The sequence below is a fragment of the Alosa sapidissima genome, chromosome 10 (assembly GCF_018492685.1).
Source record: "Alosa sapidissima isolate fAloSap1 chromosome 10, fAloSap1.pri, whole genome shotgun sequence".
In the NCBI taxonomy this organism is placed as follows: Eukaryota; Metazoa; Chordata; class Actinopteri; order Clupeiformes; family Clupeidae; genus Alosa; species Alosa sapidissima.
Window position 1 is genome coordinate 10,005,144 of NC_055966.1, and position 24,907 is coordinate 10,030,050.

Below are 24,907 nucleotides of genomic sequence, written 5' to 3' on the forward strand. Positions count from 1 at the left end.
CCCATTATAACCACTGAGATATTTAATCAGTTTCATAAGGGTACTTCTTACTCTATATTTGCATTCTACATTTAAATATAAAAAATTAAATTGCCCCTTGGCACTGTAATCAGTCTAAAATGATTATTGCTGAGGATCTCTATATAACCATATGTGGCATTTTTGCATCAATGATTTTAGATAAGTGAAATATATGAAAATATCAAGGTTTTCAGACTACCTCAGACTATAAGGTGTTAAGAAGTACTCTCATGGCAGTCATTTAGACTGCTCAGGAGGCTTCCAAAGAGTATCTTTGGCCAAGATTTCACACCACAGCCCGTCGATAGGTGGCAGAGGTTATCCAGTCTTTCTGCTGTTAGTGCAGGTTTGTGTTGTTGCCCTCAGTTGTTTGCAACATCATGCATTATGACTGAGAATTAATTGTTTTTCACAAGTGGAAGGGGATGTCGATAGCTCTTGCCAGTACAACCTTACGCAACCGCCCCAGCTGACACCTAACACCCATGCCCATGTTGCTCCCCATACTCTCCTGGACTGTTTGGAGTTTGACGCCCCACCCCTGTCACCCCTGTCACCCCTGTTACTCTGAAATCAACACCAGGCCATAAATTAGTCATGTCTGATACTGCAAGAAAGGCCATCCCTGCCTCGCTGCACTAAGATTAGACGATGGCAGCCAAAGGTCAGGGGGAGAGTCACTGCTTTCACAGAGTCTTTGGGAAATTGCATGTTGGTTATGCTCCAAAGCTTTTCACATACACTTCACATTCACAAGTACTGGTTGGTTGAACGTCATATAAAATGCACAAGAAACACATTCCTTTGTGTTATTGATGTTTTTTTATCTGTATCTTTCTATCTCACAGCCAGGAAATGTAGCTGCAAGTAAGCACCAAAGTAAGTGGCAGGAATATATCAGAAACAGCACCCATGACAGTTTAATGCATACTGTATGATGTCACTTTGTTTTTTCAACTAGAAATAAAATTAATTTGCCTAGATAGCTCCATTTTTCTATATATGGGCCAATATGTGTATATCCAACCATGGTGCCAGTTAACCTAAAATGGTCCTTCTTGTGTTTTCTTTAGCATTACACAATTTGTCCAGGCTTTTGTTGCCATGTAACAATCTTTTTTGAAACATGTTGCTGGCATCCCATTCAAAATGAACACATCATTTTCATGAACTTGATAGTTTCAACATTTGACATTTGGTTATGTATGTTCGTTTTGCAACTAAATATGGGTTTACCAGATTTGCATATGATCACATTCTGTTATCGACATTTAACAACACAACAACTTTTTTGGAGATTTTGGGGTTGTACATTTGGATGTTATCTATTCAAGAGAGTTGGTAACATTTCACAACCTGCTGTTTTTGAGACCTAAAGCAAAACTTTGCTGTTCTCAGGCCAGGCTGTGGTGATCCAGAGGCTCCAATCATCCAAAGTGAGTTTGAAACTACAGTAAAGACGTAATCTATTTCCCTTTTCATTTGGCCCAAAGATGAATATTTAACATGAGCATGTTTTACAGGTTAAACATGACTTACGGACATACAGGTGAGTCCACAATCAGCCAAATGAAAGAGTTAAATACACTTTTGGTAATGTTTATAAAATCTGTGGGCTCAAAGAGAATGTTGAATTTCTCCACAGCCCTAGACCTGGTTCCCGCCTTATCGCACACCTGAGTTATGCCTCCAGGGAGTCACGAGAAGGCTTCACGTGCAGCACACTAAGGGAGAAGCTGTCCCCCAGCTACAGTAATCTCTGCCCTGGTCTTGTTGCATTTTCATTTTCCTTTATATATAACATACTGCTAGGCCTATAAACAGCAAGATTGTGTCTTGTATGCAGAGAATTGCTTATGTAATGTGTTTTCCTGACTGATGAAGTGCATCATTGCACATAACTGCACTCAGGGTAGTACCTGAGCATAATTATCACACTTTCACAGTTATCTTTCATTCTGAGTAGCCTGCCATACCAGTACATCCAGGGATGTAGTGGAGGCTAAACACAAGTAAACACAGTTTATCCACCTCTGAAATTTCAGAAATAGAGTTTATCCACCTCTTATTAGAGTTTATTCACCAATCACAATTTTTAACATTCAAAAATCACACTGTATTATCCACATTCACAATTATGTACACTCTAGGAACCATTTAATACCACTGATATCGTTATAAACCTTGGGGGCAATTCCACGCAAAACTGTCACGTCCATAAGGCCAGCTAAATACTATGGCATTGTGTTGCCGTTTTGGATGTGACAGTTTTGCGCGGAATTGCACTTGGACAATAGCCTCCACCATCATCAAACATGTTCTGAATGCCTTTTTTAAAACTCTGATAGCACATGGCACAGTCCACCTCACAGAATTCATAGTTTACCCACTTCTTATTTTACCACTACATCCCTGAGTACATCCATATGCTCTCATCAGCATCTTCTATTTTTCTTGAAAAAAACTTGCATAGATTATGTACATTTTTTATGTTATGTAATGAGCTGAAATTGCTGTCCATCTAGCCTTGTTTTATAAACAGAGAAGTACATGTTTTATTTGTACTGATTCTATTGTACACGATTAAATGAATAAATGTTGGAGTCATCGGTGATCGACTGTGATTTTATTTTTCCTCAAACTCCCCCAAGGACTTGTCCCGCATGCTGTAACGTGTGTAATTGCTCTTTTCCTCGGCAGGGCTGCATTGATGCTTACAGTTTGTATTCTGCTGACTTTGCAAAGCTATTCTTCAAGAGAGCTTATGTGTAGGCTAGTGCTAGAGCTGCTGCACTGTGACAAGACACAAGGCTGTGATACATTGCCCACAGCTTAATACAACACTGTTAAAAGAACATGATATATATTTGTTTTAAATATATGTTTTTTAAATCATATATATTATATAGTTTGGATTAAGTTTCAATATGCATACACTTTCTCATTTTACCATAACTGACCGTTAATCCACCTTCGTTATGAATATCATGCGTGGCAACAGTCCACAGTGTGACTGTAAAAAAATGATCATGACATCAAGCACATGCAGCTCAAAGATATCCATTTGTAAAAGATGTGATGGCAATTCCATTATCTGTTATCGATCAGGTAAACCCAGTGGTAATGCAAAGCTGAGGGGACCAGGTGATGGTCGCTTTATTCCTCCCATTTTCCAGATAACCCTTACAGAATACATCGCCGCATTGGCTGGCAAGGTATCGACTTCATGCCCATGGGAAATGCTTTCTCAATACGAGAGCAATTTAGAAGGCTTACTTTCACATCTCCAATAGATGGCGCTCGATGCTATCAGTGTGCAGATGCTCCATTGCACCACGGATGCGCATAGGCTTTACTCTCCACCTCGCCCCTATCGACACCATCCTATTCTTCAACTCCGGCCAGTCCGCATTGTAGCCCATCCACGACCGAGGAAACCCATCCCCAGCTTGACTGTACAACCGAGTCATGGATGCTGCAGCAGGTGAGAAGCCATTTAATGACATCATCATCACCACCTCGTTTTTAAAATGAATAAATCCAAGTTTTGTTCACTAGCACAGGAACGAGTGATTGATGGTTCGACGTAGTTGAACTTCTTAAAACTTGAATTGAGTTATCCTCTTTCGTCTGCAATCCCTTCAAAAACTCACATAGGCTAAGTGATGTATTCTAACTCAGTGGTGTATTGTAGTTCATCTGTGCGTAATTGTTTACCAACAGGGGGCAAAAAACAACTTAAGTTTATTTCTTTCATCGTATGATGGTTTTAACTGTAGGTGTTTTTTTAAACATGTCACATCACTTTCCCGTCAGATATTATCTATATGGAACAAAGTGGGGAACAGTTTGAGAAGAGCTCGCTGGCTCCCCCTAAAAGTAGAGGTTCAGCACCAGAAAACCGCATTACCGCGGCACCTAGCCTATTTGAGTGTTCATCAGCAGATAGCAGTGAGGTGTTGCTGTTGCAAACGATTTCATAGTGGTTCCTTCATAGCTCTGTACAAATAGTATTAGGCTATAGCCTACCATAATATCATCTGTTATTGCGTTACATTCAGTGGCTGATGTCCATTTCGAGATTTGGGGAGTGGAAAGGGGGATTTGGAAAGTTCCTTCGTGATCTATACTGGAATTCTTCTTATTTCCAACTTAATAACCATTCACTTCATACATAAGACGTATCAAGAATATCGAGGAATATCCGCCTAGGTTGTGATGAATCAGGGAGATTGCATTTCGCTCAGTGCGACGGTGCGTCTAACCCACTTTCTGCTGAGCCGACCTCACATCGGTTCTGCATTAATTAGCCTATCCGCGACCAGGACAAATCGATCGAACTCATCAAATTGCTTCACTCACAGGGGGAGAAATGTCAGTCAGCAAGTAGACCAGGGTGATGGAATGAACCCAAAAGACAAATTACATTTTTTTCCCTATCGGCAAATTAGACAGTATAGTGTTTCTTCATTAACTTTACTAGTTCGGGTAAGAAGCCATTGTACCTGTCCAGGGTGCTGAACCTCTCAGTCCTTGAGTTCTCGAGTCCTCCGAGCTGTAGATTGAAAATCAATAATGTTGATAGACAGATAAATAAATAAATAAATAAATAAACATTCAGGCTAATCCATCTTCCCGACTGGTTCCATTGGGAAAAAATGTAATTTTGTTGTCGCTGTAGTTTAGTGGCTAAAGTGTATTTCTTCCTCAGAATCTAATTTTCCGGACCAAAGTGCTTTCCATTATGGTAAGTACACTAAGGCTATTGAAACTCAGTATAATCCCTCACTTCACTACAGTACAACTGTGTGGAACATGCACAAGAATAAGAAAACTTTTTGACATTTTATTTCTGTCACCTAACATGTCACCTGTTCCCCCCCCCCCCCCCTCCAGATTATGCCACACTACAGACCACGGGAGTCATCCTCGGGGTCGCCATGTTCTTGTCCGGGATTATTATAGCTCTCAGTATGTACATTAGGCCTATGTAAATTTCCATTTTAAAGTTAATACAATGTATTTTTGTACACACACACACACACACACACACACACACACATACACACACGTTACACTCACTCATCCCATCCTGGCCAATGTCTATTCTTAATTGAATGTATTTATCTTTGAGGAAGGAGACAAAATCTCTAGCACCTTTTCGGATATTTAGCTCTCAGATCATTTAACTCTTTTCTCCCCCACACCACAAATGTAAACTTTAACTGCTGCTTTGCCTCTGATCCCATTTTGTCTCGGACAGGTAAAAAACTCAAATGCGCGAAATCCTCCAAGTAAGACTCTGCAAGTCAGATGTGTGCTTGCAGTTCAGCATTGTGCATGTGGAATGTGGTGGATGAGAGAATCTGGAATTTGTAACTAATAAACAACCTTACTGAATCATGTCCCCTAAATCCAGCTCGACAAAGAATGGAATGGAAATGGCCTCTTCAGTGAATGCAGCTCCAGGGGGCTTAAAAAGCTCAGTCCTGCCAGCATTTGTTCCTACTATCCACACTGCCTGTCCATCCAATTTAGTGTGCCTCACAAAGCAAAGACTAATAACATGCACTAACTATGCTGAAGGAAGAAGCAGTTTTAAAAGTGCTTCAAAAGTCAAGAGTAAACTTACTTGCGCTCAGTACATGGAAAAGCAGTGTGTATGGTCATAGGCTATGTGCCTTCAGGCAAGTAGCATGTTGCCTAAATAAAAGTGAATTCCTTTTTTTGTTTATGGGAGTAGTTGTAATATAATAAGAAGCATATTGTGTTGCTAATGAATGGTGTCATTTTTGACTGGTGCTACTCTGTCCTCTTTGCATCAATCCTTTCCAGTCCAATCATTTCTAACACATTTTTGCAACGGTCAGATTATGAGGACTAAGTACAGCAGACAGACAGTCTTGGTATGATCTGCATGTGAATGTCTTTCTAAACTGCTCAATGCTTGCTTGCGAAGCGCCCTGCCTATATCTCTGTGCTCAGTGAAATAACCATCTGTTTGTCATCTTCCTATTTCAGCCATGTGGAAGGAACCCAGGTACCCAAGACAGGAGGTACAGTCCCTGGGGACACCGTACATACAAATATAGGCTAAATCACACTCAGACACATACACTGTACATACTGTATATCACACTCTGGCAAACATTGCCTGTACACACAATGCATAGCTCATTGTCTTTCTTTCTTTCCTTCTTTTTTTAAATTCTTTTTGTCTGTCTCTCTATCCCTCTGTCTTTCTGCTTGTCTTGCCCCTGCAGTGCCTCCTCAGACGGTGTGAGAGAGGATGTGAGCGTCAGCAGTGTAGGGAGATGCTCCAACAGCTGATCAAGGCAGACCTAAATGACACTGAGTGCATGGTAACCAGCATCTCCACAAAGTGCAGCCTTCTATTCCAGACTCATTTGTTTTCTCCAAAAAGAATCCATTTGTTTGTATAGGACGCCATGTAGGCCAATGCAGCACTGGTAGCTTGTATCTGTACTGGGTTTTTTTTTTTTTTAGTTGGGTCACTTTATGACTCAAAAGGGATTAATGATGACAACTGTATATCTCTCTTCAATATTCTTGGTCTCCAAATGACCCAGACGTTGTCCTGTTAATTAGTTTCAAATAGGAGGAGTAATAATAAATAGTGGCCTGTTTGGAGTTCCCATGGCAACAGTTGTGTTATATAATCAGACAAGCATAGCAGGTTGGGTGGAGGGAGAGAGAAAAGAGGAAGTTACATGGTGAGAGTACTTGAAGGGGATTTTGGTTGTCTCTCCTTCATCCTCCACTTTCCCACTGATGACTGCATGACCACACCCAGATCAAGTTGCTGTATAATAATAAAGATATTGCTACAGAATACCCCCCCCCCCCCCCCCCCCCCCCAAACCTACAGTATACCTTACACTTCCAGGGAAAAGGTTTGTTTTTCACTGAAGGGCAATTAAGTACTTGAGTGGTTTAACATTGGCACAGTGCTAATTTTCTTCATTTACATATAAAGGCTATACATGTTATCATTGTTTGCCAAAAGATTTTCCTCTGTGACATTTACTAAGATGAGGTTGATGCGCCTTTATTGTTTAAATATTTAATATGTACAATTCTGTTTGTGATGCACACCTGTGTTGTGGTGTAAATAGCTAATTATTATTTGTTTTGTTATGTAATGACTGACAGAATAAACTATATACAGAATTATAAAAAGAGATTTTGCACTAAATGTAATGCTGCTCGCAGACTGTTTTCACTGAAAAAAATGTGAATGAAAATGTGTACTGTATAAATGTGTCTAAAATTAATGATGTCCATAATACAACCAGAACAGACTACTGTCATCCAGGATTTATTCTTTCATTAATCAAGCTCTGAGCACCTACACAGATTCTCTCCGAAGTCAGTGAACATAGAACAATAGAGAATTTATGAACATGAATAAAAAAACAAATGTTCTTACAAAAGATGGTAAAATGAGACATTTAATGCCAGAATTACAGGATGAAATTTGATAAAATTTCATAACAGCAGGACATAATTCATTACATTATAAAGCATGAGTTATAACTCTTAACACATTTTCCACACGTTCTGATTAGAACATTAAGTAAAACAAAACTTGCTTATTTTCAATTCGAAATAAGAACAGATTTTTATCTAGAACCAAAGCCCATCGAAAAGTGCAAATTAAGTTTTTCCTGAACAACACCCGGAGTTCAGTCATTAACCTCTCACTGAGCTTTGGGATTTACCTGAGTATGAAACAAATACATTTCAAAGAAACCAGAGCTGGCATGTCATTTATCTAATTTTGAAATGAGTGAACATTCCAATAAACAATGAAAGTACTCATTGCTTTGAACTTGAACCAGTCAGTCCCCTCTCTGTGTCAGAGACAGAACTGAAGGCTTGACTGTCCCTGAGCACGCATCATGGACACCTCCATGTTTCTCATACCCATGGGTGACTCATTGAAAAAATAACATGTGTGCTGAAGTCTACCTGAAATGACCTTTTAACGCAGCGATGAGTAAAACCTGAGTAAGTACGCTGTGAGTAATTACTGTGGAACTGTTGTCCTCAGTGAGAATATTTTAGACATTAACTGTTTATATCAGTTAATTTTATTATAGGCTACTGGAAGATCATTTGATAGCATAATGTAGACATGTCACAAATAAATTACACACATAAATCAAGATAATAAATACCAACTGAAGATGTGCTAGCTTCCACACACTGATACAGTGTCCTTTGAGCTAACAGACATACAACTCCCCTCTCTGTGAACTAATGTAGTTTGTTATTGAGGAGGGGCGGGGGGTGGGGCTGTTGGTGGTTGATGTTGGGGACATTCAGAAAAATGGTCTTCTCTGAAACATTCTTTGGCATTTTCATAGAAATCACAACACACATGAACACACATGAAGAGTGAGACACACAAGGCCTCAAATCTTCAAAAGCCCTAAAATGCTTTGATAGTTTTAAGACGTTAGTATGCTACAGTCTTTCTGGTAGGTTTTCCCATGTAACATCCTCAATGAAATAATTTCATATTTTCTTATAAAGATAAGGAGATTGAGAACATATCAAAATCCACAGGGCAACAAAGCTTTGGCTTTTGACTAGAACCCTGCACTATAGCTTCACAGATAAATAGAATGGAGTATGATACCTTGCTATGAGTACTCTTCTTGAACAAAACTGACTCTAGAATAAATTAGAGATGTAGAATAAGTGTGTGTTGCATGTAAAACCCTCACACGAGGATACAGATAACAACCCCTTCCTTTCCATGGAGTCCCTGGGGTCAATTCAGGTGACATTGTCAGCATTCATTATTTAGAAAACATCCCAGAATTCTGAAAACTGAGATGGGAAATGGTTTGGAGTTATTTGCAGCAATGTCCCGTCAGTGGCCCCAGCGGACTGCATTTCAGGCCGAGGAAGTGTACGCTGGGACTGAAAAAGGAGTCCAGGTCAGTCTTGATCCTGTAAGGAAGTAATGCGGCGTCGAGAGGAAGTGCCCCTCCTCTTCAAAATAAGCTTGAGCTGTGCGTGGAAAAAGACAGAGGGAGGTGTATGTTACACCCAGGCAAAAAGACACCTTCGCAGTAGACTTTCTGAGTGCAATCAATGAATTTCCCCTAGGGATCAATAAAGTATCTATCTATCTATCTATCTATCTATCTATCTATCTATCTATGAGCGGTTTGTTGTATGCTTTTGTGACTTGTGTGCTATATGCTAGTGGGTGCTCAGCACATGACTGTCCCATTCTGTTATTCTATCTCGATTATGTAGCATCACTCTGAATAAAAGCTGAAGGGGTACAACTCCTCTCTCTCTCATGCACCTCTGGATCTCAAACACGTGACGCTGGTTGTTTGAACTCACCTTCTCGCCTGCGTCTCCGCTCTGCAGCAGGTGCGCGGGCTGGTCGTTCTCCAGGTTGCGGGTGCTGGGGTCAGCTCCGTGCTGCAGCAGCAGTCGGATCAGCTCCTCCTGGTGGGGGCTGCCGTGCAGGCCAGCGGCCATGTGGAGAGCAGTGTGGCCGTGGGCCTGAGAGAGGGAGGGAGGGAGGGAGAGAGAGAGAGGGAGGGAGAGAGAGAGATAGAGGGAGAGAGCGAGAGAGGGATGGAGGGAGAGAGAGAGAGGGAGGGAGAGAGCGAGAGATGGAGGGAGAGAGCGAGAGAGAGAGCAAGTCATTGAGAGAAAGGAAGGCGAGAGCATGAGATGAGAGAATTAGTGAAGAAAATAGGAGGAGCATTTGACACTAAGTTGGGTACTAAAATTTGCATGAAATAGGGCCTAGTTAGCCAGTTTAAAACCAGGGGACTTCCCTTTGGTCCTCACCTTCATATTGATGATGGTCTGCATGTCCGCAGGGCAGATACTCAGCAGGTAGCGCACCAATTGCACATTTCCCTCTTTCACAGCGAGATGAAGAACCGTCTTGTTACTTTTGATTTCCTGCCAAAGTGAAACCAGAGGAGGGAATCAACGCTGGGAGAGTGAAACCACATATGGCACAATTTGATTAGGCCCGTGGGGAACTTCCTCTCCCTGATTCTGCAGAAACACTCACATGGGATAGTCCAATCGCTTTTCCTTAAATGTCTCTTCTGACTAATTCAGTGAAAACCACAGTATTTCATAAAGTAAACATTTGCCAAAAAGGACTGTGTTAAGATAATTATTACTCTAACAGACCATTCAGTATACTGCACATCCAATGTATACTGTATACAGTATACTGTCATCCAATGAACATGGCAGAAAGATGGTGTGCAGATAACTTCAAACTGTCAGCTGAGGTGACAAGTGAAATGGCTTGAAAAAGGTGGCATTTCTGAGTGAGGAAAACACAGTTGAGTTTCCATTGCTTACTTGACTAAGTAAGGATGCGCCAGCATTCAGCAAGTGCTCCAGGCAGTAGAGTTTCTCGTTACCCTCGGCCAGCCAAGACGTGTGATCGGAGGTGGGGAATGCGGCCGCCATGGCCTTCATGGTGGCGCTGTGAGAGATGGCCGCACAGTGCAGCGGGGTCAACCCTTGGAGTGGACAGAGAGAAAAGAGAGACAGATGAGAGGGAGTCTGTAAGACACAGACAGACAGACAAACAGGAGGAGACTGACTGACTAGAAACACTATAATTAATAATACTAAAAAAGGATCAAGTACAAAGAAAATATGTATGACCCTTTAGATCTTAAACACCAAACCACAACTACCCCAACTATCACCACAGCTCCCTGAACACACCACCCTTTTAGAGAGAGAGAAAGAGAAAGAGAGAGAGAGAGGGAGAGAGAGAGAGAGAAAGAGAAGGAAAAAGAAGAAGAAGAAAGGCTGCATGAAGAGAGGAGAACAAAGTGTACCTTCAAAATTTCGAGCCTCCAAGTCCAGCTGCAGTCCCACCATGGAGAGGATTACCTATAAATGTTGAAAACAATTCTTATAAAAAAACTTTTTTTTTCAATCCAAAGCACTACACTTGCAGAGGGTCACTGAATGGTTACCTGCATGACTCTTGGGTAGCCATAGGTAGCAGTGAGGTGCAGGGCTGTTTGACCTTTGACATCACACACACCGGCATCAGCGCCGAGAGTGATCAGATCGTGGACTATGTCGGGCTGGTTGGCGGTAACGGCGACCAGCAGTGCGGTCTGAGCATTGGGGCAAAATATATGGTTCAGATATGTACACACACACACACACACACACACACACACACACACACACACACACACACACACACACACACACACACACACACTTTATAACCATGGCTGTGTTCGAAGGCTTACCTTCCCCTTGTGTTCCTTTGAGTCCAGCTTCCCGAGCTCTTTCAGTTTCTCCGCAGCAGCATATGCATACTCCCGCTGGCCTTTCGCCGTGTAGATATGCAAAATCCTTCAGAGAGAAAGAAAAACTGCTTTTAGTTTGGGATTAATAGTCATCTGCTTCAATTAATTACTGGAAAACATGTGAATTGAAAATGTGTACTATATAAATGTGTCTAAAATCTTCATAATACAACCAGAACAGACTACTGTCATCCAGGATTTATTCTTTCATTAATCAAGCTCTGAGCACCTACAGTACACAGATTCTCTCCAAAGTCAGTGAACATAGAACAATAGAGAATTTATGAACATGAATAAAAAAACAAATGTTCTTACAAAAGATGGTAAAATGAGACATTTAATGCCAGAATTATAGGATCAAATTTCATAACAGCAGGTAATAATTAATTACATTATAAAGGATGAGTTATAACTGTAACACATTTTCCACACGTTCTTCTGATAAGAACATTAAAGGATAATTCCGGTATTTAGCACTTTGAGTCCCTTTTCTGGTTTGTTTTGGATGAACTAGAGTGGCCAACAGGCATACTCAAACATGTCCTAAAACAACCCTTAACGTTCGTTTTCAAAACTGTGCAACTCACCGAGTGGTTAGTGGTGTTCATTGATTATTAAAATCAAATATATCGGCGCAATGTATGATTTCCAGCCGTCTTATTTGCTATTGTGGAACTATTTTTTCAGACACCTCACAACCGTGTATAAACTTCCACTCAATATTTGAACCTGAAGCATAGACGTTGGCGCAGTAATATCAACGTGCAATGAGTCTTGCAACAGAAATCAATAGGATTTTACAAAATGCCAAATAAAACACGACAGAAACTGTATTTCACTACGCTAAACGAGTCAGAAAAGTCGAGACTCAAAGTGCTAAATACCGGAATTTTCCTTTAAGTAAAACAAAACAAAGCTTATTTTCTATTTGAAATAAGAACAGATTTTTATCTAGAACCAAAGCCCATCGAAAAGTGCAAATTAAGTTTTTAGAAAGAAAAACTGCATTTAGTTTGGGAAATAGTCTGCTCAAATTCATTACTCATTTCAATTTTTAGACATGCTTCATTACATTGACATGTCATGATGTTTCATATGTCAAACTTGATTCATACCAGTTATTTCATACCATTATACTGAAGTATTAGTAATTCATTTAAATATGGTCACAAACTGCCCACACACTGTAGCTACATCTTACACATCGCCCTGCTCATCATTACACACATACATTGTAGTGAGCAGGTTTTGACATGTAATAAGGGTTGTATGCACGAGTGCTCAGATTTGAATAATGTCTCAGTAAAGAGTCGACAATACACCTTGGTCTCTGGTCCATTTCTTATAGAATTAAGTACTATAAAGTACAATACATACATATAAACACACAAACACACCGCATGCACACACACAAACACACAACACACACACACACACACGCGCACGCACACAAACGCACAGGCATACACACACACACCCACACACACACACTCATGCACACACACACATTCAGACGCCTTACGTGTCACCGTCGTCATCCTGCCATGTGGTGGCGCTGTAGTCCATCCTCTGGATGAACCGGCGTGCCTCCTCCAGGGTCCTTCCATCCATGGGTCGGCCGAAGGTGTCCAGGCCAGGGACGGCTGAGGGGACTGGGCCTGCCGAAGCACTTTGCTGCCTGGGGCCTGTCATCCAGCTCACCGGCTCAGCATGAACCATGCTGCTGGGGGCCATGGTGACATGGCACTCAGGCTGCAAAGGGGGAAATGTAGTCTGTTAATTACAAACTCAGACAGCTGTGAACTGTTCCTGTTAAAATGGCAGATAGGGGGCTTGATGTTCCTGAATGTATGTTAGTAGGTCACTAGGTTGCTAAATTAAGTTTTTGATGGCAGATATGGGCTTGATGTCACTGAATGTACGTTAGTAGGTCACTAAGTTGCCAAATTAAGTTTCTCATGGCAGATATTAGGGGCCCAATGTTAGTGAATACTGAATAATACATTAATATTTCACTAATGTTTTATTTAACCCCCTCTTGAATTTCCCCTTGGGGATCAATAAAGTATCTCTATCTATCTATCTATCTATCTATCTATCTATCTATCTATCTATCTATCTATCTATCTATCTCTGCAGAAGGACACTGTCACCTGTGGGCAGAGAGGCCCATTGTAAGAAGAGTTGCTGTACTTACAAACTGCTGCGTCAGCATGGGGGCAGTGCAGTCCTGCAGCGGTTGGTGGGTGTAGCTGGCCACTGGGTGCTGGCTGTGGCAGTGGCTGTAGAGGCTCCCTGTAGTGAGGCTGGATAAGTAGTTCAACCCCATGGAGGGCAGGGTGCTGCCATGATGCAGAGGCGTAGAGGAGGAGTGCAGAGTCGGGTCCCATGTTTCACAACCAACTGCCCCCATATTAGAGAAACTGCTGCTTGTGCCTGAGGGAGGAACAGCGTAACAGTTAGCGGTTAGCAGTCTGGACTGATGGCCACAGATGAATTAGGGGCTACAATTTTGTTTTTTTTGGCAATCCACCTTTACCTGCGGAGGAGTGTTCAACTGGTGCCAGCGTCTGCAGAGGGGCAACATAATATTGAAGGTCAATGGCATAACTGCTGGTCACACAATGTCACACAAAATCTACACCAGCATTCTGGCCTCTTCAGATATACACAGGTCTTACTGTAATTCCAACCCCAAACTCCATGCACATAGCCTGACATATTCTCGCATACTATAACATTATAGTGGTGTAAAGTTTATGCAAGGAATAATATGAATTATTAAACATAAGAATATGTGTTCATGTAGGGGGCTAATTAACGAGTCTTTCAGTCTCTTTCCTAATTAACCTTTGACCTCGGTGCGTCTCATCACTCCTCATCTCATGTTGTCTTTCAAGAAGTGTTTAACAACTCATCTGTTTACCTTGCACTTACTTAATTCATTCTCTTACAGAGTTATGGTTTGTAAGTTTATAGTTTTTATTCATATGTTGTTTATGTTTATGGCTTTTGTTTACATGATGTTGATATTGTTACTGTTATTAATATTGTTATTATTAATACTACTATTATGCTTAAAGGAAAATTCCGGTATTTAGCACTTTGAGTCCCTTTTCTGGTTTGTTTTGGACACCACTAACCACTCGGTGAGTTGCACAGTTTTGAAAACGAACGTTAAAGCGTTGTTTTAGGACATGTTTGTGCATGCCTGTTGCAGCCACTCTGAAGTAGTCAAAGGCGATTCAAAACGAGTCAGAAAAGTCGAGAAAGGACCAATCGTCAAAATTTCGGTGTCCACCACTCTAGTTCATCCAAAACAAACCAGAAAAGGGATTCAAAGTGCTAAATACCGGAATTTTCCTTTAATTTAGGCTTTTTCAACTTTATTTGAAAATATTATTTTTTAACTAATGTAGTATTCATATACTGCAAGTTGCGTTGGACAAAAGAGTCTGAAAATACCATAGCATAATCATAACCATAACTGATAGTAGGCGTTCATACACTGTGTGTCACTTTGGACAAACATGTCTGGCAAATCCCATAACCGTAACCGTAACTGTAATCATAACCGTAACTGTAACCATAACCGTAACTGTAACCATAACCGTAACTATAACTCCACTCACTGAGATGGCAGCGCTGGAGGCTACGCTGGTTGGCACCAGGGAGCACGTTGGCGACACTGAGGAGGTCTCTCGCTTCCTCTTCTGTTCCAGGAGTTTCTTGACAGTGGGCTGAGGGTAACACGGCTTCTCCTTTGGCGCTGTGAGGAGACAGAGACACTTTTTTGGTGGGATATCCACAACATGTTTGGTGTTCTTGTAGCTCAGCCAGTAGGATCACAGTGGCCACACCAGGGTCATCATGGGATTAAGTCTGCATACTGATATAATATATAACTGTCATATCTGTGTTGCCAAAAAAAAAAAAAATCAGTTGTCAGTTTTATGTTGAGAAGTAGGCTTGAAGGATGGTGTGAAATTACATCACTTCTAAATGAATTTCTGTTATAATTTTAGACTTGTTGAATTGTAACTTCCTCTTGCTCTTGGGGAGATGCCAGTAATGAACATAAGCTAATTTAAAAAGATTGTGGGCATTGTTTAATTAGAACTACCATAATGGTCATCTTTAAGAGGCTTCAATGTTTTACAAGACTATGGTGAATAGCATGATGAACAAAGTGGCCTTCATGTGATATGCTGAAGTTTGCTGCCTTCTTTGTAACGTCAGTTTATGTCTGTTTCTCACATGTTTCCCTTCCCTTTTCCTACTCTCACTGCACCCTTTTATCATATGTCAGCACCTCTGCCAGTGATGCATCCTTTGGACATGATTGTTGTGTGTAAGAAGCAGTCAGTTTCCCCATTTATCTGTGAAATTCCCTAGTCTCGTGTGTCATCTCTCTTGTTTTGTTTTCTCATTTGTTCTTTCCTTTTGTTAGTCACCAACAGAAAACAAAAATGCAAAAACAACAACAACAACAAAAAAACACACACACATGACGCTGATTGTGGAGCTTTCCAGCTGCCTTTATCTGTATGCCATGGGCACTAAAGTGGGGGGAAAGTTTCTTAGAAGTCTTGACCCCAAACGTGAGCGTCAGGCAAGCGTTTTTCCGTCACAGGAGCAAAGTGCTCACGGCAGCGAGACGACGGGGCAGTGAGGAAGGTATTCCACCAGGAGAGCGAGCGGTGAGGTAACGTCTGTTTGCAACCTCTTCATAAGAAACCAGGTTTTCTTGAGTAGGATGTTCGCAGACAACTTTTTTCTGTGACAGCTTCCTGTTGCACTCCGTTACGCTCAGTGTGGCAAACCACATGATCTTCCTGCCATGACACCGAGGACGCCATGTTATCAGGCAGGTACCCGATACTGGCCCCCACCTTCCTCTCCGGGACACTGTTACGGGTCTCTTTTGTTGAGGGTATGCCTCTTCTCAACCAGCCCTTATGGGCCTGTGATTCATGCACGGGGCTTTTTTGGATAGTTCTCAAATGTGTTTCCTTACCCAAAGTACTCTCAAATCTGTCACAGCGTTTACTATGAAGTTTTAACCTTTCTTCAGGGGAAGAAAAAACACAACATCAGAGAGAGAGAGAAAGGGAATGAGTGAATGACTAATATGTTTAAATGAACGTATTGTGAGAGTTTAGACTTTTTGGTTTCCTTAATGAGATATATGAGGTAAGATTTTTCAGTATTATGAATTGTCATTCATTCAAGATAGATCCATTCATGGTGAAACTATCTTTACCAAAGTGAGCCAAATGTTATTAGTTGACAATACACAGTAGTTTTTTAAGCTTAACTTATTATTTATATTGTTTCATTTCAAGAAAATGATGTTTAATTGCACCTGTAAATGATCTATACATCATACACACAAGGGACAAATCAAATACCACAATTATGCTGCCAAAGTACTTCAGAGAACTACATTAGACTCACAAAGATAACCACTGCCTGAAAGGCTTAAAGGTCAAGAGGAGCTGGTGGTTTGTTAAAGGTTGCTGAGATCATAGTTCTTTGATATTGTGAGTGGGTGGCAGATGAATATTTGGTCAGGGAATACCTCTAAGATCAACAAAAAACACAGTCGATGAGCAGAGCGACACACCAGACCACTGGTGCCTGACACTTGGCAGGTGCGGCGTACGAAGAAGACTCCTATGCAAATGCTTAGCCACAGAAGAGCACAGAACAGCACTGGACAACAACCCACCAGACTGACATTTTCAGAAAAGGTCACTCAAGCAGGCTAAAGACCAGACCACCTAGGGCTGAATATGAGTCATACATTAACATGTCTCTCTTTGACTTCACTTACTGCCAGGGGCGTAGCACAAGACCCTGGGCATAGGCAGTCCTGATGGGGCCCTATGTTCCTCAACCCAGGTAAAATAAAATATATTCCAGATTTTACAAGGGCCCTCTCTCCCCTTGGGCCCCTATAATCAGTAGTGGTTTTACCCCCAGTCAAATGCCCCTGCTTACTGCTACTTTTTTTATAACAATATGGCTAGTGTGTTTACAAAATACAAAATATTTTTAAAAGTAGCCTATGAAATATTCTACTGAACATCACTGATGGCAACATTCCCTTACTTATTTCGCTTTCATTATCAAAGACCAATGGCAAATAACCACTACAGCCTACAAAGGCTGCAGTGTGGGTGGCCTACTATGGTTGCTTCATAGTTCACTTCAACAGTGACATAACACATCTTTCAGTGACTAATCATCCTCCTGTGACCTTCAAAAGGAGCTCCTGCCTGCTTGCACTTTTGGTTAAAGGGTTGACCTCAGAGGACAGCCTTAACAGAGGATAGCCCTTCGAGAAAGAACTAGATTACATCTGCAAACTTTTACATTTGCAGTAAATTATATTTTTGCCTAATGAATTACTTTGGCATAGGCCTATGCCATTAGAGTGTTTTTTTTTTAGTGATCACAGGCTAACGACATAAATGGTGTCTGTGAAGATGAAGTCTGAAACTATTTCGTGACAGTTTCTTGGGTGCAAAGGCAGGTCGGACAAAGAGAATGTCAGACAATAGGGATGCCCTGGACCTTGGTATCGGATTCTCCGTCTCGAATATTTAAATGACGGAAATCCCTGGCCGTTGAGTCACTTGCGTGGGCGGCAGGGGATTCCAAAGCACCGTGCTTATGTTTGCTCGAGAAAGAGGAACAAGCTCTCTCATGACAAATGTTCGCGCAAAGTAGGCCTGTCTTCCTATCTTCCTGTCAAAATAGCGCTACGTCCTTTTTTGTGATTCAATTACATACGTGAAATAAAGATATAATCGCAAAATGACAGGCATCATGTCACGCCCCTTTCTTTTACATGGTTGGCTATCTCTATTATACCACACCCATTCATGAATAAGGAACTGAGAGGAGGAGAGCAAAACTGCTGTTTTAAAAGTAGCCTAGCCTATAGGGCTAGTGCTTTAAATAAAGCAGCCATGGTAGTCTGACTATAAGTCTATCCTGATTGATATAAAATAACAGTTCAGGGCTGGGACATGTTATTTGGAGGCAAGCGTTAAACGATTTAAATTGCTTGTTACACAAAATAGCCTACTAGGTAATACTAGGTATATCCCTAGGAAATAAATGAAATTATGTCACATTTTTAAAATAAGTAGGCTAACTTTCTAAAGTAAAGACACCACTGAATTGACAAAAGTACAATTCTGAAATCATTAGGCAAATACCCTATGAACAGATTGTCACAGGCTAGCCTACCTGTATCCTATGTCGATTTGTAGGTAAAGAACTTACATTTCGGCCAGAGCATGTCAAAATCCCTTTGAAGACTATCACTTCGGTCTTCAGCCCGTCTTGGTCAAATACAGCCTAAGCCAAATTTCTCTGTTCTTCGAACCAAAGGTGTAAAAGTGTCTCTGATGAAGATGTAGGCTACCTCTTTTCTCTCTACCTCTCGTGTTGACTCGACTTCACTCTTGTACACACAAAGCACGCTGCTTTTTCAGCGCCGCCCTGCAACGCCCCCCTTTTCCGCAAAAGATCTGTCAGTCGACTGCTGTTGGGTGTGAGGGGCCGTGAATGCAAATCAACGACACAAACTCTCCCGCTGATGTAGACTATTTTTCTCAGTGTCTCTGAAAGCATGACGATTGTATCTTACACTTATATTAGGCTATAAGAGTAGCCTAACCTAGGCCTAGGCTACTTTAGGCTGCCCATGGTGTGGCCTAAGTGGACGCGTAGGCTATTTGTGTGTTTATAGCATATGTTTGTGTATTGGGGAGGTTAGTCAATAATTAAACTGTAATTGCAATTTGGCAGGCCCTCACATAGTGGAAGGAATCTTCCGACCCGAATTAGGCTATTAAACTAATCTAGGCCTAGGCTACTGGGATTTGCCTTTCCAGTGAGTCCTTTCCGATGTACAGTGTGGTTGTGATGGCAACAGGTGCGGTAGCGGCAGGAAACTGAGATAGTGCGCTCTGTAACACACGGCCTAGGCTACCAAAGCGCCGCCCTTCTTCGAGAATTTTAGCTCTAGGCCAGCTACTACGACTGATAATAATCTAGCAAGGAAAGACGAGTGGTTTATTCGCAATCTATTTTTGGCAATCTATTTTTGGCATTTCTTTCCCTCTGAACCGTGGGCTCTGTGAAGGAACTGGGCCAAGGAGTCGCCAGATTAGACTATGATGCTTTAACGCAATATTGACTGCTTATAGCATTTAATACAGTATAGGCCTATTAAAGGTATAATATGTAATATAATATTATATAGAATAATAGGGTAATATAGGCTAATATGCCTATAATATAGCCTAGACTAATATAATATAATATAATATAATATAATATAATATAATAATACATAGGCCTAATACAGTTCACAGTCCTCTACAGTTCTCAACCTTAACAGTAGGTTGGTGCCCATTAGGGCCTTTAGATCAGTGGTTCTCAACCATAACATTATTTTTTCTAAAAGGTCATCTCCATAGGCGGTGGGTAAGGCCAGAGACTTTCTAATGTGGAGACACAGCACTCAAAAAATACTCCATAGAAATGCATGGGGCTAGTTTGTCACGCCAAAATGCCGTTGTCTACACATATCCCACCCCTTCCTCGGCAAAACGTCGACATGTGAATACATTGAGCCAATCATATGGTGTGTTGTGAAGACATCGTGCCAATCATGTGTTGTGATCTCGCCGCTGGAGCAAGATTGGTGTCGTGAAGCCTTGCGCACGCGCAGTTCGACCCAAAGACTGTGCCCGATGAGTGCCCATAAAACGTTGGTATAGGGACTTGCCTAAAAGGACTTTGGTAAGGCTTCTACTTAGGTTACCAACTATCAAAGGTGTTAAACGGAAGACAACATTATAATCTTATGAACATATAAGCAACACCTGGCTGACCATAAACATCAATGCACAGCTAATTGAACAACAAAACCACGGATGACTATATTATCATGACATGAATTATTAGCCTGCAAAGGCTGCAATAGGCTACTATTGCCAATTTACTCATAGGCTAGACTGCCAATGCATTAAGCTGCCTAGTGTGAACAATGCTGTATGCAAGTGTGTTAGAAACGGTAATGGAAACAAAAAAAAGATGAAAAGGGATGGTTTACTGAACAATTAAAATATGTTATTTTTTCACACAATGTGGCGACCCCCAGAAATGATCTTGCAACTCCCATAAAGGTTCCGACCCGCAGACTGAGAACCAGTGTTTTAGGGAAATTCTTTCAAAGAATGAGCCTTTGTTTTATTAGTCAAAATACTTATTTTAATTACACTTTCACAACATTCGAAACCACTGTGGCACAACTGGATACAGCACCCGTACCATATTTGGGTCCAACTGCCCATGGGGACCCAGGCTAGAGTCTGACCCGCGTCATTTCCCGATCCCACCCTGTCAATCTTTCACAATAAAGGCAAAAACAACACAGCAATTGATTGACTACTATACACACAAACTGATTTCTAATTAGAGAATCATGAAACATTTGCCATTTTGTGCTTTAAGTGGCACTTATCAATTTTCAAACTGAAAAACACAGAAGTAACAAATGAGGAGGCCATTTAAGGCACATTTGAACACTTCAATCACACAACCTTAAAACTAGCAAATTCACTTAACAAAAGTAATACAAAGTAAATAGATTATGCAGCAAAAGTCTTTTTTACCATGCGTGGACTGGGTGAATGGAAATCAGTGATTCTGCTTGTGATGTTTGAGGATTACTGGAACAGTAAAAGCTGTATTTTTTTATGTTTTTATTATAGGTGAAATGGACTAGGCTTGACTAAGTGCATTGGACAGCCGTGAGCACACATGGCATGGGGTCATAATGCAGACAGGTTATCATATCTCCATGGGGGGCCCTAGACTAATTCTGTGGACACAGGGGGTCTTGGGGGCTGAAAGGTTGAGTATCACTGATATACAGTAGAAGACACACTATGTATGTTATCTACCCTGTACGTTAAGGCAGAGACTTTCTAATGAGGAGACACAGCACTCAAAAAATCCTCCATAGAAATGCATGGGGTTAGTTTGTAACGGCAATATGGCAGTTGTCTTCACATATCACACCCCTTCCGCGGCAAACTGTATGTATTATTACTGTAAAAAAACAAATTTAGATTGAAGACTATTCATACGAATTTGGGTCTGTAGCCCCAGACCCCATAGCCTAAAGAGTCCACTGAAAAATAAAATTAGGGAACAGGGGAGATGAGTTAACATCAAAATTCTGAGTAGAAATTAGCCAAACTCATCTGCCCCATGCCAAAAAACAGAGAAACATAAGTATTTAGTGGCACCTTTGTCTTCACACTGTGGTAAGGAACCATCTGATTTTTGCTGGGATTTTTTCTTTCTATTGCAAGGGCACTTCATAGTGTTTTTTTTATCACTTTGAAGAACATCAAGAGGGCACAATATTTTTTTTATGGGAACCTCAAGTCTATCCCACTGTAAGGGCATGTATGTGCAACCACATAATCACCACCACACACACAGACAGACAGACACACACACACACACTTTGTAACTTCTTTATACTTCCTGCCTGTAGTAGCCTACACTATACAGCACTGCACTCCATTGCAAGGGGCAGAATGAAATTGAGTGCAGTGGAACACTGTCAGGTAGGGGCAGTAGCGGGCACCATTTTTTATTGGAGGGGCACGCATAGATGCCAAGTAAGGGGCACCTCAGGGCACAGTACCATGTTTTCACCATTAGAAGGGCGCTCATCAAGACACACAATATTGTAGTTTCTTAGGCACATTCTAGAGGCACACTCTCAAAATGTATTGCATGACAGGGGTCCAGTCGGACACCTTTGAAGACACTACGTTCTTTCAACCATAGGGGCTGAAGAGAAGAGTAACATTTTTTAAAAATATGTTCTTCTTGGCTGGAGCTATCAATAGGGTGACAGTAAAGTCAGTTCTGTTTTTTTCTGTTTAGAAGAGTCAAAGTATTGGGAGTATGATTCACGGAAGGAGAACAAAGTCTGTTGGATCTAAGGTCTTTTACACATGAGTGTTCCCTGGCTCAGTAAACAAATGTCTTGAGTAGACACTTGCTGAAGACAATTTGAAGTTATTGAATCAGAAGCTGGATCAACAATTGCAATTGAAATGACCATGGTGGTCAGCTGGTTGAGGTTTGTTGCTGACTGCTACTGTAATAGTGCCCCCTTGTGGCCTCTCAGCTTGCCTTAATTAAAGTTTAGTAGCAAGAACAGGGAAAAATTAGCTAAATTTATGATGTATAAGAGGCAAAGATGAATCCACTACGATGATCAATCATGTAAACCATGATTTCAGGATTTTGGAAATATGTTAGAAATGATCCCCAGACCTCATAGAATTTTTTCTCTGATTCACAAAGTGAATGACCAATTTTCTCCAGCGTTAGACGAGATATGAGATCTCTACGCCATTGAGAGTATACAGTAAAGTTATACTAATAGACACTACCACGATTTCTGATTTTCAGTTCTTGTGCAGTTTGCTGAAGACATTAAGAGACCAAACATGGAAAGTCATTACATTACATTACATTACATTTGGCTGACGTATTTTTAACCAAAGTGACTAACAACATGGTAACAGTTAAGTTTTAAAGCAATTCTCTCAACAATTTTAGGACAATTTAAAAACGGTAGAGTACAGTAAGAATAAGTGCATCAGACGGCTGGTAAGTGCTAGGATCAGCAAGACTTGTTGTAAGTGGTGCTATGAGAGGAGATGTTCTCTAAAGAGCTGGGTCTTCAGGAGTTTTTTGAAAATGGAGAGGGATGTCCCTGCCCTTGTTGGAACTGGCAGTGTGTTCCACCAACGAGGAACAACAGATGAGAAATGTTTGCATTGGTCTGAGCGTACCGGTGGTAGAGCTAGACGTCGTTCGTCTGAGGAGCGCAGCGGTCTGGAGGTAGCGTATGTCTGTATGAGGGCATTCAAGTAGGTGGGAGCAGAACCGGAGACTACTTTGTAGGCAAGCGTTAGAGCCTTGAATTTGATGCGGGCCGACCATAGGTAGCCAGTGTAGCTGGATGAGCAGCGGGGTAACGTGTGCCCTTTTGGGTTGGTTGTAGACCAGGCGCGCCGCCGCGTTCTGGATCATCTGAAGGGGTTTCACTGCGCAGGCTGGGAGACCTGTCAGGAGGGCGTTGCAGTAGTCAAGTCGTGAGATGACTATTGCCTGAACCAGAAGTTGGGTAGCATCTTGAGTTAAGTAAGTCCTGATTTTCCGTATGTTGTAGAGCGCGAAACAGCATGACCGGGCGACTGAGGCAACATGATCTGAGAAGGTTAGTTGGTTGTCGAGAACAACTCCTAGATTTCTTGCAGTCCTGGTAGGTGAAACAGACAGGGAGTTAAATTTGATGTTGATGTCGTGGTGTATGGTAGGTTTAGCTGGGAGGACCAGCAGTTCAGTCTTTGAGAGGTTCAGCTGGAGGTGGTGTGCCTTCATCCATGTAGCTATGTCTGAGAGGCAATCCGAGATCCGTGCTAAAACCAAGGGGTCATCAGGTGGAAAGGACAGATAGAGCTGTGTGTCACCTGCATAGCAGTGGTATGAGAAGCCATGCGAACGGATAATCTGTCCCAAGGAGGTGGTGTAGATAGCAAAGAGAAGGGGGCCCAGCACTGAGCCCTGGGGGACCCCTGTGGTGAGATGGTGAGGTGCAGATAACTGACCAAGCCATGATATGTTAAACTCATTAAAGTATCTATCTATCTATCTATCTATCTATCTTGCTTCAGGCACACACGCACCACCCCTCCCTCTCTCTCTCTCTCTCTCTCTCTCTCTCTCTGTCGTGTGCGCGCTAAACTCAGATGCATACTGTACATGTAGGTATAGGGTCCAGCGAGCATGTGGTAGGACGGCTACATGTCAGGAGTCTAGATACTTCACTCTCGGAGAGAGGCGTGAATGCTGAAAGAGATGTTCCAGCAGCCCTAGAGGTTGTAGGAGTGCGGTTTCTGAGTCTGATGCGTTGTGTGGGCATGTAGAGAATTGACTGCTGATTGCTTTGTCACCACTTCCAATGGGCAAGTCGCCTATCCCGCGCCTTTGTTGGGTCGAGACCCAGGAGCCTACTTCCCAGGTCCACTTTTCCCTCCCCGAGCCCACGCCTGGTGAGGATACCCCCATTCTCCTCCTTACCAACGAGGCCAACCCCGACTAGGGTGACCACCTGCTATTAAGCCCAAGGGGGGACAAGGGGTATGTTTCTGAGGGACAATGTGAGACACTGCCTGGCGCGGCGGTGCCCCCACCTCACGGGTAGACTCACTGATAGTGGTTTACCCATTTCTAGCACATACCACCTTACATGGTATACTAATAATGCCCTTCCCCTAAACATGTGTAATTGCTGATGCATCATGAATAGGCCAACCAATGTGTATTTTTTTTTTCTAAATAAAGATTCATAATACTTTGAACATTCAATGAATTGACAGATGCACTTCCACTTCCACTTACGATTT

General features: G+C 41.7%; 2 protein-coding genes and 1 long non-coding RNA gene across 7 annotated transcripts; 2 read left to right on the top strand and 1 right to left on the bottom strand.

The window, feature by feature from the left end:
• Positions 1-1,413: 1,413 nt before the first annotated feature.
• Positions 1,414-2,132, top strand: LOC121720705. Its single transcript, XR_006034608.1, has 3 exons — positions 1,414-1,457; positions 1,545-1,570; positions 1,667-2,132. It is a non-coding gene; the product is annotated as an uncharacterized LOC121720705 (long non-coding RNA).
• A 931-nt stretch (positions 2,133-3,063) lies between these two features.
• Positions 3,064-7,297, top strand: LOC121720703 (sodium/potassium-transporting ATPase subunit gamma-like). 5 transcript variants are annotated; one of them, XM_042107067.1, is made up of 6 exons: positions 3,178-3,505; positions 4,733-4,768; positions 4,918-4,992; positions 5,285-5,315; positions 6,043-6,077; positions 6,285-6,418. In XM_042107067.1, the coding sequence occupies exons 1-6, from the start codon at positions 3,490-3,492 to the stop codon at positions 6,302-6,304; spliced, it is 213 nt and encodes a 70-aa protein (XP_041963001.1). In that variant the 5' UTR covers positions 3,178-3,489; the 3' UTR covers positions 6,305-6,418. The 5 variants fall into 5 exon arrangements, with proteins under 5 accessions (XP_041963000.1, XP_041963001.1, XP_041962999.1 ...); XM_042107065.1 differs by having other exon boundaries at positions 3,181-3,505; positions 4,918-4,995; positions 5,287-5,315; positions 6,285-6,471; XM_042107063.1 differs by lacking the exon at positions 5,285-5,315 and having other exon boundaries at positions 3,200-3,505; positions 6,285-7,297.
• A 47-nt stretch (positions 7,298-7,344) lies between these two features.
• LOC121720694 (NF-kappa-B inhibitor delta) lies at positions 7,345-18,867 on the bottom strand. Its single transcript, XM_042107048.1, has 12 exons — positions 18,678-18,867; positions 15,014-15,150; positions 13,921-13,951; positions 13,579-13,817; positions 12,904-13,133; positions 11,322-11,427; positions 11,034-11,180; positions 10,893-10,947; positions 10,402-10,565; positions 9,868-9,984; positions 9,409-9,573; positions 7,345-9,063 (listed from the first exon to the last, which is right to left on the bottom strand). The coding sequence occupies exons 1-12, from the start codon at positions 18,691-18,693 to the stop codon at positions 8,992-8,994; spliced, it is 1,479 nt and encodes a 492-aa protein (XP_041962982.1). The 5' UTR covers positions 18,694-18,867; the 3' UTR covers positions 7,345-8,991.
• Positions 18,868-24,907: the final 6,040 nt, after the last annotated feature.

Excerpts from the sequence above, each read along its gene's own strand:
- LOC121720694 (XM_042107048.1), bottom strand. Across the intron at positions 11,181-11,321 it reads CAAAGGAACACAAGGGGAAG|ACCGCACTGCTGGTCGCCGT; the intron begins GTAAGCCTTCGA and ends CCCAATGCTCAG. Across the intron at positions 9,985-10,401 it reads GCGCATCCTTACTTAGTCAA|GAAATCAAAAGTAACAAGAC; the intron begins GTAAGCAATGGA and ends TCACTTTGGCAG.
- LOC121720703 (XM_042107063.1), top strand. Across the intron at positions 4,993-6,042 it reads CGGGATTATTATAGCTCTCA|CCATGTGGAAGGAACCCAGG; the intron begins GTATGTACATTA and ends TTCCTATTTCAG. Across the intron at positions 6,078-6,284 it reads CCAGGTACCCAAGACAGGAG|TGCCTCCTCAGACGGTGTGA; the intron begins GTACAGTCCCTG and ends TTGCCCCTGCAG.